Consider the following 13,792-nt stretch of genomic DNA (forward strand, 5'->3'; position numbering starts at 1 on the left):
CGCCTCCAAGCCCAGAAACAATATAGTTGACAAAATATGCCTTTTCAGGTCAGACATAAGGTGTTTTCTGATTAAAGTGCTCAGCTAGGAGCAGTGCTGGAAAAGATATGGCTGATCGTGGCTGTTTTTGAAGGGCACTACAATCAATCAATCTGCAATGAACTTTCTATTATAAATGAAGACATGGAATAGCAATAAGAAAACAAATTGAATGTAATCTAGGAAACAGAGACTTTAAAGCAAGGAAATGCAAAGCCCAGCATTTTCTTTTTCATGTTACTCTGTAAATTGTAATTACTACATTTATTACTCATATACAAGAGCACTGGAGAACTATCTTAATATAGGCATTCAATTCTTGTTACACCTTGTATCATTAGAGTTGGTATGCACTACATCAGGCAAAGCAAACATTCTAAAACAGTGTAATAAAATAATTAGCAATAATTGCTGATGTTGTAAAGAGAATAAATAGTAATAGTGCAGGTTATTCTATATATATTATAAAATATATATTATTCAATAATACTATTCTGCATTGTCCCAGTCTAACACCCCTAGAAGTATGCATCATAAATAGCAGCGTGTTCTCTTTCCTTACTCTGAGATGTGTTATAAGCATGTGGGCTCTTACAAGGGTTTGCGTGGTGGCATGTTTTCTGAGCAAGAGTGCGTGTTGAATGGTATGTCAGAGGCTATTTTTCAGCAGGTAGTGATTGCAGAAGATCAGTTCTCCTCTCTTGTATTTCAGAGATAATAAAACACCATATTAATTCTAAGTTACTTTCAGACAATGATGATAGAGGTGAAGGAAGAAGTAGGAAAATAGACAGGGAAGTCCTGTCCAAGGACCAGGTAGCATGGTCTTATTGTGTGCTACTGTTCCAAGCATTTACATGAAAGATTGATATGTGCCACCTGTAGGGAGGACAGACTGTGTGGGGATAAGAAAAATGGTTTCAGAGAAGGAATTGCAGAGGTAGCTGAGAGAACAGGGAGAACTCACTCTTGTCTGAGCTGGTAGGGTTTGCAGTGAAGGATTAACAGAGGCTACACTGTGCCAGTAAAACAGGATATGAGCAAGAAATAAACCCAAGGCAACGTGCATTCTCTAGGCTGCACCACCAGCCTCTGCCTGCTGCAGAAGGGTGACTGCCCCAGAAGTGCCTCTATGGTTGCTCACGTGTCCTTGCTCCCACTTGCTTCCCTGCTCTCAGAGTTTCCAAGAGGCTTGCCAATACCAAAGATGCTGCTTCAGCTTTTTACTCATCTCAGCTAAAGCAAAAAAGGAAAGAGGCCATCACATGGCTGAAAGGGATGTTAAAACTCTGTTATTTACTTTTTTTTTTTTGGTTTTTATTCATAACTCATCTGTCTTCCCTATGGCCTATAAAACACTGAGATTTCCAGATAGAGCTTGCTGGAGGAAAATGTAAAATAAAGCAAGATGGAAGTTTGATATGGGGGAGAAGGAACTGAGTTTTCCTCCTCCTAAGAAACCATGGACCTTCACACTGTTTGACAGTTCCTTGATTTATCTGAGTGCTGTCTTACTGCATGGTCAGTGGAAAAGCTTCCTGGCCTTGACTTCCCTTTCTTACATAAAGACCTGTCTCTGTTTATCACAGTGGTACCCCCACCCAGAGTGTGCAAATAAATCACAGTTTCTTCTGTTGAATGCATTCAGGTTCGTAGGAGATATGCCATAGAGCAGGTCTTAGATACCAGCTGTCTTTCTGATCACGGATCAAATCTTTGAGCCAAGGAGCTGTTACCCAGTTCTTTCTGACCAAGTAAATATTTGATTCAGGGAGGACAGCCGGAACTAGGGACCACCCAATGCTTTTTTCTGATCCCCAAACTCTAATCATGGTGATCAAGGAAACTTGGTTGCTCTAGACTGAAAGATCTAAATGGTATATTTTGGAAATGTGTTATTCTTTCCAAAAATGTATCCATCTAAAACTGTTCAATGGATTCAACCGAGCACTTGGTTAGGATTCTGGTGTCCTCAACACAAAAAGGACATGGAGCTGTTGGAGCGAGTCCAGAGGAGGGCCACGAGGATGATAAGAGGGCTGGAGCACCTCCCGTATGAAGACAGGCTGAGAGAGTTGGGGCTGTTCAGTCTGGAGAAGAGAAGGCTGCGTGGAGACCTCATAGCAGCCTTCCAGTATCTGAAGGGGGTCTACAAGGATGCTGGGGAGGGACTCTTCCTTAGGGACTGTAGTGGTAGGACAAGGGGTAATGGGTTCAAACTTAAACAGGGGAAGTTTAGACTAGATATAAGGAAGAAGTTCTTTACAGTGAGGGTGGTGAAGCACTGGAATGGGTTGCCCAGGGAGGTTGTGGATGCTCCATCCCTGGCGGTGTTCAAGGCCAAGTTGGACAGAGCCTTGAACCACGTGGTTTAGGGCAAGGTGTCCCTGCCCATGGCAGGGGGGTTGGAACTAGATGATCTTAAGGTCCTTTCCAACCCTTACGATTCTATGATTCTATGATTCTATGATTGCCATTTTGAGACACCAGACATATCCTGTGAGAAGTGTCTTCCTTCTTAAACCTCAGGCTGAATCATTTCCCAAAGTGAGATCACACAGTTGGACTCTCAAGTGTTGGGCTTCAGCTCTGCCGTGCTAACTGTGGTTAGCTTTGCAGGCCTGCCTTTTGTTTGGGACCTGTTATTTGGTTCCTTCCAGAACTTACATTAATAACCAAACAATCTTCTTAAAATAACAGGAATTTGTTGAGAACACACTGATTTTAGAAAGCAAAAACCAGATCATAAAGCAATTAACAAACTATTCCCATGTGCAGCTAACTGAGCTTGTCTACCCTCCATACAGGGAACCTCAATATTTTTTCAGCTTCCTAAAACTCATCCTTCTCTGCCTCTCCACAGAGGACCTCCAATCTGGATAGCACAGTTTCTCTTCTTAACTCACAGATGTTTCTCTCTTCATTTTGTTCAGGGAAAGAGTCTTTAAAAATGTCTCTGTATTTTGTTTGTAGTCCTTTGATCTGCTAACTTGTTACTTGAGCAAAGTGTCTTTCAGCTGGTTGGAGACAGGAAATAGGTTTCACAAAGCTATTAGCTTTTGCCACTGTCTTTAAGTGTGTATAAGGTGTTTCTTTAATTTAGGAACCTCCGTGATTGCTTTTGTGTTTTGTTTCAGAAGTTCCTATTAAATTAAGGTAGTTCAATTTGACAGGAAAGTCTAATGACTCATTGTAGCTATAGAGTAACTTAACTCCACTGACCTGATTACACATTGTATTTACTCAAATAGTTTAGAAATAATATGCAGATCTTAAGATTGTCACATAATAGCTTCACATCTGTGACTTTGCTGACATTCAAGCCTCATTTGCTTTTCAGTGTCACAGGGAAGGAAGGATGAATATGAGGGTTTGAGAGCAGTTATAGACAGTCCCCGTGGGTTAGTTCAGTCACATCAGAGCTTGAGTTTTCATGAGGTTATTGTAGGCATGAAATAGCACCACAGATTAATAAATTTGATTGGCACTTCCCATCATAAAAGATCCTTTTGACCGTTCAAGCTGTAACTTCTCTTGTGAAAATCTGTCTGTGTGGAAAATTTCAGACAAAACTTTGGAGCTGTTCCAGAGAACAAGGCTGAGGCAAAACACAATCTTTTGCCCACATTAATAACAGCTCTAGAAACCATCTATCTGAAATACTTTAGATAGCTTATCTTGTGGAGGAGGGGCTTGAAACTGGGAGAAGGCAGAGAAGGAGAGAGAAGACCTCTGGTGAGGATGACCAGGGGTGCCATCCCAGGCAGAAGATAAGAACTTCCTCTCCATATCAGTGTCAGAAATAACGGCAATTTTTGAGTGGGGCACAGTGCACTTAAGATAGCAAGACCCAGGTTTGCCATCTCAGTTGTTTCAGCTGGCTTGGAGTCAATTGCCACGACACTGAGGTGTTTCCCTTCTTAGGTGGCTCCCAAGGGAGCATGTTTACAAGCAGGTTTTAATGCATGTGCCTAGGTCTCCCTTTAGTGGTGATGTGCAGCAACTATAACTGCCTGGGATTGATCCTACCTGCAGGGATCTCACTTCTTCAGGAGAAGTAATGGGGCTTTTGCTGATAGTCATGGGTTTGGTCTGATTTCATTCTGGTTAGCTAGCGTGCTTCAAAATGCACCCTCCCTACTCCTCTTCAGGACAGGAATCAAGAGATGAGAGGCAGGAAACAACAGGGCGTGAGGTTCTGGCTAAAGAAGAGTAGATGATCAGTAGGCTTGGAGCAGGGGAAAGGTGTGCTGTCCTTCAGTAGGTGGAAGAGCTTGGCAGGAGTGCAGGATTTGGCTGTAAAGGGAAGAGACATGGAGGAGTTGTGAAGGAAACAAAACGAAGTTTCTAGTGGGAAGGCAGAAGATGAGGAACAAAAAGCAGGACAAAAAGCACTAAAAAAACCCTCAGGATAAAACAGTTTATAGTGACAGAGCCAAGTTTAAAGATTTGCATGGCAAGACTTGGTACTAAACTTACGAAGCATTCAGCAGTTAGTCACTACAGAACTGCTGTGAGCCAAATTCTGAAAAGCCTTAAAATCTGCACTTCTTTTTTTATGGTGTTGTTCAGTCCAGCACCTGCCCTCCCACTTGACTGAACCCATTCTTTGCTTTTTCACAGGATGGAGGTACTGCACTTCTAGCTGCTTGTCAGTATGGGCATGCAAAAGTAGTGGAAACGCTGTTGAAGCATGGTGCGAACATTCACGATCAACTTTATGTGAGTTATTTGACACAGATAATATTGACAACACTGGTGATGGAACAAATGTGCTGTTTGTTGGACAAGAGCGGATGGTCTGACTCCAGCACGTAGAAGCATTTGCCAGATGTTGTGGTTTTATAGTACTCTACTCTTCTAAGATGTGAATTTTGTTAACTGTCTGCTTTTCATGATCCTGGGAGCAGTAGTATGAAATCAGAAAAGATGTTTTGGCTGCCTTTTGATTTGTTGTCTGTATGAAGGATCAAATCTGGATCAGATTTGTGCAATTCATTAGCCTTGAGCAAAAGACCATGTCATGTTCTACCATGATTTGCACCACAGACAGAAGAGTGAATAGCTATACAGCCCCTGAGGTATTAGAGAATCAGATCATCAGTTTTCTGCTAGAAAGAGTGAAAGTTAAAATATTTGAATATTTAAATATCTTTAAATTATTTTTTAAAATATCAGTTAAAATTACGTTATTTGGTATTTGTGTATCTCTAGCTTGACAGTGTTTTGGGAAAAGGATGGTTAAAATGGCTGAACTGATGTTGTTTAGTTGACTTTTCAGAAAGCTGGATGGAGCAAATGAAGCACTGGATTTAATTTACTCCAACTGAGACACAAAAACATTGAGCTTTTCAGCATTCAACAGAAACAAATCGCAGATTTTCTCTCCAGTTCCCACCGCTCATTCCTACCCCAGGGCACTCAAAACTGACAAAGAAGAAGTTGTTCCACAGGGATATACAAGTTTTTTCAGCTTTTTCCATGGGCTTTGGATCTGCAGGATGCCGTTGCATTCTTAGCTCCCACTTAGCTCCCATGGGAGCTGAGGGCTGGTGACTGCAGAAGCCGCTGGGGCCTGTGTACTGATTGCACAGGGGATCCCCACCTCTCTGCTGCCATCACCCTGTATTTATAAAGAAAGGTGTTCCACCCTCACTGCTGTGCAAAGAGCAGTTGCCTTTCTAATCTGGGGGCAGTGATTCATACCGCTGCAAGGTAATCCCGGGGTTTACCACTCGGTATAAAAATAGCCATGCTGCCACACCTGCAGACACTTACCCAGAAGTGAAGGCAGTAAAATAGCTTCCTTATTGTCTCTCTTGGAAATGAGCAATACATGCAATTGCATTTAGAGATGTATTTTTATTGCTTATAGCCATTGGGCAAAACCAGGCAGAAACTGGTTAATAAAATCAGAACACAATCTCTTGAAAATGAGTGTTAGCCTGGCTCCTTTTGTGGGACGTTGCCAAGCTGCGTTCGAAAAGCAGTGCCTGGCTGGCAGTTTCACTGGCAGGCAACAAAATGAGAGGGATTTTGAGCATGCATTTGGGTAGTCCTCCCAAAACCATTAAGATAGATATTTTAATCTTAAATTTACTCATGTGAGGGGTAAAGGACAAGATAAGAGAATACCATAACTCAACAGTATGTCTTGCAGAAATATGTTACAGCTTTTAAAACAGCTTTCTCAATCCAGCATCAATTCAAATCAAGTAGGTGATAAGGAACCCAAGGTTCAAGGTTCTCCATCTTGACTGATGCTACAATAAAAAGCTCTTTTAACATTACACAATCTTGTTTACTTCTAAATGGAAGACTTATCACTTGCCTCTAGTGGAAGCCTGCAAAGGACCTAATGACATCCTGCTATTTCATATACTCTCATAGCAACCAGAGGAAACAGCCCCTCAGAGAGCCCAGGGGTGTGCATTTGTAGTGCCAGCAGACACCTCTTTTGTTTGCCAGGACATTGGTCTTGAAATCAAAGCCAAACATTCTAAATTTAGTCCCTGGGGCGCTATATTCAGCTCATGCTTCACTAAGTCTGTGCTGAGTTTTGGAGAAAAAAGAGTAGCTGTGCAGTCTCTCTCAGCAGACAACAGCATTTGGTCCCAACATAGTGAACAGACTTCCACTAAAATGCCCTGTGGTTTGCGATAAGCATATGCATGAGATCTGTACTTGCACATCTGAGATGCAGTGAAGGGATGTCTCTATTTAAAGTAAAAGAGCCTCACCTCCTGGGAAAACTTGCCCTAGCACGTTGTGGACATAGGATGGGTAAACACCTGTCCCACCCTCAATGTAGATTTCCACTTCTAGTTGGTTGGAAGGATTATAATGCTGTTTGAAATCTTTTTCATAAAAAAACTTAATTAAATATGATATTTAAATTCTTTTCCTGAGGAAGAAATTCCTGTGAAGTCAAATTCTGAGAGCATCTGCACTTGAAAGGAGGAAAAAATAAAACCCCATATTTGTTCATAATTTGTTCTTCCAGAAGCTTTTGCAAGAAAATGCTGGTTTCTTATAGGGCTATGAGATAACCTGTCTTACATGTTCTACTTTTACATTATTACAGGTGAAGACTCTTTTACAAGGTGTGCTAGAGTAGTGGCACAGTAGTTGCTAGGGTGGCCCAGTACTTACTCATTTAGCCTCAGTGGCAGACTTCAGTGTTGGAACCTCCAGTCTTGCAGAGTACTTGAACATGTTTTCACCATGTGTCTATATAACAGAACACTTACACTTCTTCATGAACATATAAAAGATAAATGAACCTATATTGCTATACAGGAATGAATTTCTAGTTATGTAGATCAATGCTTCAATGAACTAGACTCTTAGTATTCCAGAACGAGGATTTAATGTTTGGTTTAATATATGATGGGAGCCAGCACTTGTGCATACTGAATGAATATTGAATACCATGTTTTGTTATGAGCTAGACTGTGAATTTTGGTAATTATTTCCTGAGCATGGCTGTATACCTGCTGTTACACGGCACAATGGCTTAAGAACTTTATTCAGTTTGGTTTGGTTTCATGTGGAAAAATGGCATCATTTCAACACAGTGTAAGCTGGATGTGTTTGTTCTTAGGATGGAGCTTCTGCAATTTTCCTGGCAGCACAAGGAGGCTATCTGGATGTCATCCGATTGCTGCTTTCTTCAGGAGCAAAGGTTAACCAGCCACGGCAGGTAAGCTCAATACTTGAGGGCAGAACTGGGATCTAAGTTTTTACAGTTATGAAAAAATAACACTGGAATTTTCTCCAGGCATCAGATTCCCATGGAGGTATTTCACTGGAAGGCAGACTGTGGGGTCTCACAAGAATGGAGTAGAGGGGGAGAATCACCTCCCTTGACCTGCTGATCACGCTTCTTTTGCCCTAATCCCGCAAAAACATACAACCAGTGGTAACCATAAGCATGAAATTAGCTCCTCTGCAGGCAATGGGGCTGCTGTTTGATCATTAAATGATATGTATGAGTTAGATTTGTGGCTGGTTCAGAGGTCCCTACTAGGGAGCTAAAGGTTAGATCCACCTTGCACCATTGTATGCTGGTGTTTGGTAAGGGTGAAAGAGACTTCCTAGGTGTCAAACTATTTATGGAATACATAGGATACATGGTGCACAGATAAAAATAAAAGCTCTCTTGGTTTCCAAAAAAGAGTTCCTTAATTCTTCAGCTGTTTCTTGACTCTAAAATCAGTGCTTAAACAGCACATTTAAGATGCTGTTTTGAGTCGTCAGATGTGGGAATTGCCCAGCTAACTTTACTCCCAGCATGTAGAAATGTCTGGTTAAAAACAGGGCTTCCCAGGAATCTTTGCATGCTTTGGGAGAGCCTCCCGTGTGGTCTGCTGAAACCCTGCAGGCAAGGTAGCTGTCCTGGGTCTTCACTGCACGTTTTAAACTAATGGGATAAGGTCTTGTCCTTGCAATCAGTCATGTATGTCTGCCAGGTGGCTGTGATCACTGACTTGCAGCAACTGAAAAATAAGCAGGCAAGAGCAAAAGAATGTGAAAACTCTAACAACAGTGGACAGCGTGGCATGTGACAAGCTTTGTCAGGTATTTTCAGTATTTCCTTTCACCTGCAACCAAAAGCCTGACAAATCATAGCCTGGTAGCAGAGATTGATCTGTATGACTTCTGCTGCATCTGTAGGTCTGCATAGCCTCCTTGTTTGTTGCTCCTGTAGTGTAAGGAAACTGGATTAGTAATTTATGTGCTCAGACTAAAGTAATATTCCTGCTGCGCTCTCCTGCACCTCTCCAGCACTAGGGTTGTGCTGACAGCTACTCCCTGGACTGATGCTTTAGCTGCTCCTAGGCTTCCTCCACACTGTCTCCCAAGATCAAGATTAAAAAATGTTAAAGGCTGTTAATTAGCACAGTCTGAAAGATCAGTGGGGTAGGATAGACCAAGGTGTGCATTAATGCCTTTTGAGCTGGTCAAAAGAAAGTTGGGGAGCCTTACATTTAACTGAACCATGTTGCCATAAAAACTGCATCCTACTAACCATAATTATAACGCACCAGCTAATTCTTCTGACAATATTTTTTTAGTTCTCTAATCCAATTTCTACAACAGAATGTTTCATGAGGCATTTTTAAATCTTAGTTGAGGCAAAGACTTTGTGTGAATGTTCCTCCTGGCTCTGTTTCATCTCTGGCAGGATGGGCTTACTTTGCTTCAGGGTACTTCCCATCCCTGCTAAGATTATGCCTGGATAAGTCTGTGGCATTTGTATTTGGGCCCACTGTAATCTGAAACATTTCCTTAACAAATGGAACATTTTTACTGTTTAATTAGTAAAGTAATGGTTGGGCGGACTTCGGTCTCTCACCAACAAACAAATTTGTACTTTGTGCGAAGGTGGTACGTTGGTCATGAGGAATGTAGCTCTAGATGGGGCAGTTTCGATGTCAGATGACTCTTACTGTCAGTTACAAGCTACATTGCTCTCACTGCTGTAGGAAACTTTTCTAAGCAACATAATATTGAATACAGCTGCAGAGTGCCAGGTGTGAGTTCATGCTCCTCCTTCCTCATGGTGTCCAAGTTTTCCTCTCTACCTTGTGAATCTGGGGGCTTAATTCATGTGCCTGAGCGCTTGCATCTGCCTTGTATGTCTCCTCCTGCTGCTGTAGTGGGTACCAGTTCCTCTTCAGCCTCATGACCCATCTCCCAGTCCCACGGGGGTGCTCATGACACTGTAGAGCATCTTGGATGGCGTTGGCTGTTTGCGTGCAGGCCCTTCAGTTCAGCTCTCACAAGACTTAATAGTGAAGCTTCCCAGCAAGTTTCTTTCCTGACAATGTATTTTCTCTTGGATTTTAGCTGCCTTCTGTTCTTCCTAACATTGCAGAGCCGGGTAGGAATTCTTTTGTCATCTTTTTGTCTAGACAGAGCTAGGGGCAGTGTCTGAAGCCTGGTGTAGGAGGTGTTTCTTTGCCTCTTCAACTCAAATCAAAGCAAGAAGATTATTTGCCAATGATTTTTACACTATTTTGGCAGCCTGTGTCCCAGCAGGCTCTAGTCTGACTGGCTAAGCAGGTTCCAAATACTCTGAAATTAACAATTTTTTTCTTAACACATGATATGCAATTACACATATATGTAAGCCAGTAAACCTATAGAGAGTATAGACTTCAGACAAGCAAGCAATTCGCTATTAGCAAGAATTCAGATGGTGTAGTGGTGTGAGTAGATTGATGGGCAGAACAGTGGAGGAGATGATGGTGAGTAGCCTGAGAGTAGGGGCTCTCTGTACCTCGAAGTCCTTACCGGGAATTTGAGGGGTATTTCACTTCCCACCCTAATCTGGCCCTTTTTAAAACTCTAAGCCACAAGCATACATTGAGATTCAAATCTGCAAGGCAAGGTCATTAGTTAATGGGTAAGAGAAAGACCATTGGAAATTTTGGTTAGAGTATGTTAGGAACCGCTGGCTGCTGGATATAACGAGATGTAGTCCATATATACTAGCTTGTAATCAAATACAGAAATAAGCACAGCTTAAAATCATATGGGGTATTTAACATTGTTCTCGGAATGTAATGGTTTGCAGTCTGCTGGGTGGGCAGAGGGACAAGGAAAGGAAAAGAGTTTTCAAACTGTGTGTTCCCCTATTCTCACTTTCTTTCTGACTTGTCTCTAAGCCCTAATGTCTGTTCACACAGGAATTCTCATGTGACCTTTTAGTACAATGTAATATCTCTTTTGCACCATATATCAACATGAAAATGGACAGAAAATTAATTTACTCCATATAAATTTTATACACAAAATGTAATATGCATAAAATGTAATATGCATAAATCTGCATATTAGATGCTGTTTGCTTAAGAGAGAAAAGCTGGCAATGGTCAGTATGAGCACACCATCAACTTCATCATCATTCTTCTCTTCAGGCTAAATCCTCCAAGACAGTCATTCTTTCTCACAATGTCTTTTTGCCTCTAGGCTATAGCTGGGATACTGAGGTTGATGTTACCCAACACTTCTGTTCCTTTTCATTTATACGTGAATATATGAGTTGTTCTTACAAACTTCACTGTGAGAAAAAGAAAGCTGCTATGTTCTCCATATTGTACTTGTGCTTGCATTTCTTGTATAAACAGAAGTGTGGATTTGCACAGCATTGGTTCTTTATGCAGATTCAATCATGTGGGCAAATTCAACTGCTCTCAGATATTTTCCAAGATTTATAGGCTTTTTCAGTGCCCCTATTGCTATTTACTAGAGCCCTCTGGTGGGGGGAGATTAGAAAAATATGAAGTGTCAGCTTATGGCACAGAAAACACTGTAAACTGGAGAGGGACAGTTTTTGCCATCACACTATCACATATGCTGTATACAAGAGAGCCTTTGTTATTTTTGAATCACAAAGAATACTCATTGTATTAACAGGATACATACTAGAATGAGGTCAGTCACTAATTTCAATTAATTAATCTATAAAGAAATGATACAAGAGTGGGCAAAGATCCTGTTCCTCACCATTTGAGAAGAGGGAAAATCTCAGGATGTGCATTTGCTCTTTCTCAGAATCATAAAAAGGGAAGTGCAGAATATCATATCAAAGGAAGAAATAACTTTTCTGTTTTCTTCTAAAGGATTAAGTCACTAGCCCATAGAAAGCAGAGAACTCATGCAACAGTGGTGTTTTGGACTGCATGAGCAAGTCATATGAATCTTCAGCTGGCACTAAGGAGAGAGATTTCTTCTTTAATTAAGGTAGAAGTACCTTATTTAAAGTAAAAAGTTGTTTTCTCCTGAAACTTCTCATTAAGGCTCTTTTGGAAGCCCCAGTATATTTTGTCTTCCTTTTTCCTGCCAAGTCTTCAGGCTGCTGCGGGTGGTGAGGGGAACTGGCAAGTGCTGAAGGAAGACGCAGGCAGCCTGCTACGCGAGGCCTCACTTTTATGTTAAAGTCCATACAGGCAAAGCCTTTTGTTAAGGGCCCACATGAATCAGTTTGGCACCACATAACTGCTGGAGTCCTGTAGTCTGGAGAATCAAGCCATTTAGAAGCAAAAGGAGGAAAAGACACAAAACTAAATTCTAATTGCAAGAAGAAACACTTCTAGAGCTTTAATTCACCTTTGCCTTTGGGATGAAAATCAGTCACAAAGTTTAGCTTATTCTGAATGTACATTTATTTTCTGAAGTTTTCTGCTCAAGTAATGATTGCATAGGACAATTTTTCCAAGAGATTATTTAATGCTGGATTCCTTGATAATTTTCTTGTTTTCTAGTGGAGTTCTTGAACATAAAATTTGTGAAACACTCACCATCAGTGTAAGGCAGGATGTTTTTAGCAGGTTCGCTGAGGACGGGTAACATAACTTAATATTAAAAGCTGGTGATCATCTTACATTGCTCCTTAACTTCTACAACCAACCTCTACTCCATATGTACAGAGACCCAGCTGCAGAATCTCCCCATGCATGCTGAGATTTACCTGTATCTTCTGTGACATCTAGCCACCTAGAGTTCAAAGTACACAGGATACCTTTGGCCTTTACATTTCAGACTTCCACATATATTTTAGGTACAGCTGGTTAGACAAAGAGGCTTTTAACTGTTCAAACAGTAATACGTGTTTCAGGCCAACTATGCAAGAGAAAGCAGCTAAGGATGGCTCTACTCCACAACTGGAGCAGTTTTGTTTTGACTTGTTACACCAAGCTCCCATGTGCTTCTGGAAGCAAATCTGCATATGTCTTTCTGTGATGAGAGATTTAATTGGGGAATTGAAGTACATCCAATCCAGTAGGCAGACTGAGGTGGTAAAATACCAGGGAGCACAGGGTCTCAATGTGAAACCATTAGCAGTCTTACTCTGTTTGCAGGACGGGACAGCTCCCTTATGGATTGCATCGCAGATGGGTCACAGTGAAGTGGTGCGTGTAATGCTGCTCCGTGGAGCTGAGCGAGATGCTGCCCGGGATGTGAGTAGCACTTCTTCCTGTGCTCTGTCTGCAGCTTAACACCTCCTAGCTTTTTCTGATGCTGCAAGTCTGGCTGGTGTCCCCAGAGTCTGTCCTGTTTGCCAGGCTGTAAAATCCCACCATGGGCTCCCTTTTTCCCATCGCGTCTGGGACAGCTTCCTGGAGGGACCTTCTGGAATAAGGGAATGGAAATGTCTGTATAAAGATGATCTATAGTGTCACTGGTTCATTTTACCCTGAAGTTTTCAGCTGCCAAAGGAACAATCCTCCTGATGCTCTAAAACCAGCAGGATATGCTGTGGAGGTGTCTCCTCAAAAAAGATGAGCAGAGAAGACCCTCCTCTCAGAGGTGTGGGGGAAAGCTGGTGTTTCCCTTTAGCCAAGGGGAATGCAGGTGAAGCTTCGGCAACAACTGAACTGACCTTCCTCTCTCCTTCAAAGGATGGTACGACTGCTTTACTGAAGGCTGCCATTAAGGGGTACAATAATGTGATAGAAGAATTGCTGAAATTCTCCCCCACTCTTGGCCTGCTGAAGGTTAGTAGTGAAACACATGGATTTTTAGGCAGAAACTCAAGAAGGCAAAGGGTCTGATGAAAGACCTGACATTTATAACTATGACAGTGGAAGATGATAAGGAGCTTGAGCCCAAAAAAAATCAAGAGAAAATTAACTTATCTTATTTAGCCTTTAATGCCACACACAAATTAATCTTTTCAAACAAAATTGTGAATTTGATTTGTGGAATAAGGAAGCACATTGCGTCATAGAAGGAATTTTCCTGC

At 41.6% G+C, this 13,792-nt stretch overlaps 1 protein-coding gene across 1 annotated transcript in view; it reads left to right on the forward strand.

The window, feature by feature from the left end:
* Positions 1–13,792, forward strand: part of ANKRD29 (ankyrin repeat domain 29) — a 29,548-nt gene that overhangs the window by 12,070 nt on the left and 3,686 nt on the right. Inside the window, exons 5-8 of the mRNA XM_030507102.1 lie at positions 4,663–4,761; positions 7,643–7,741; positions 12,909–13,007; positions 13,449–13,544. Of these exons, the coding sequence (XP_030362962.1) occupies positions 4,663–4,761; positions 7,643–7,741; positions 12,909–13,007; positions 13,449–13,544 (393 nt within the window). The remainder of the gene's footprint in view (positions 1–4,662; positions 4,762–7,642; positions 7,742–12,908; positions 13,008–13,448; positions 13,545–13,792) is intronic.

Source organism: Strigops habroptila, chromosome 1 (genome assembly GCF_004027225.2).
Source record: "Strigops habroptila isolate Jane chromosome 1, bStrHab1.2.pri, whole genome shotgun sequence".
NCBI lineage: Eukaryota > Metazoa > Chordata > Aves > Psittaciformes > Psittacidae > Strigops > Strigops habroptila.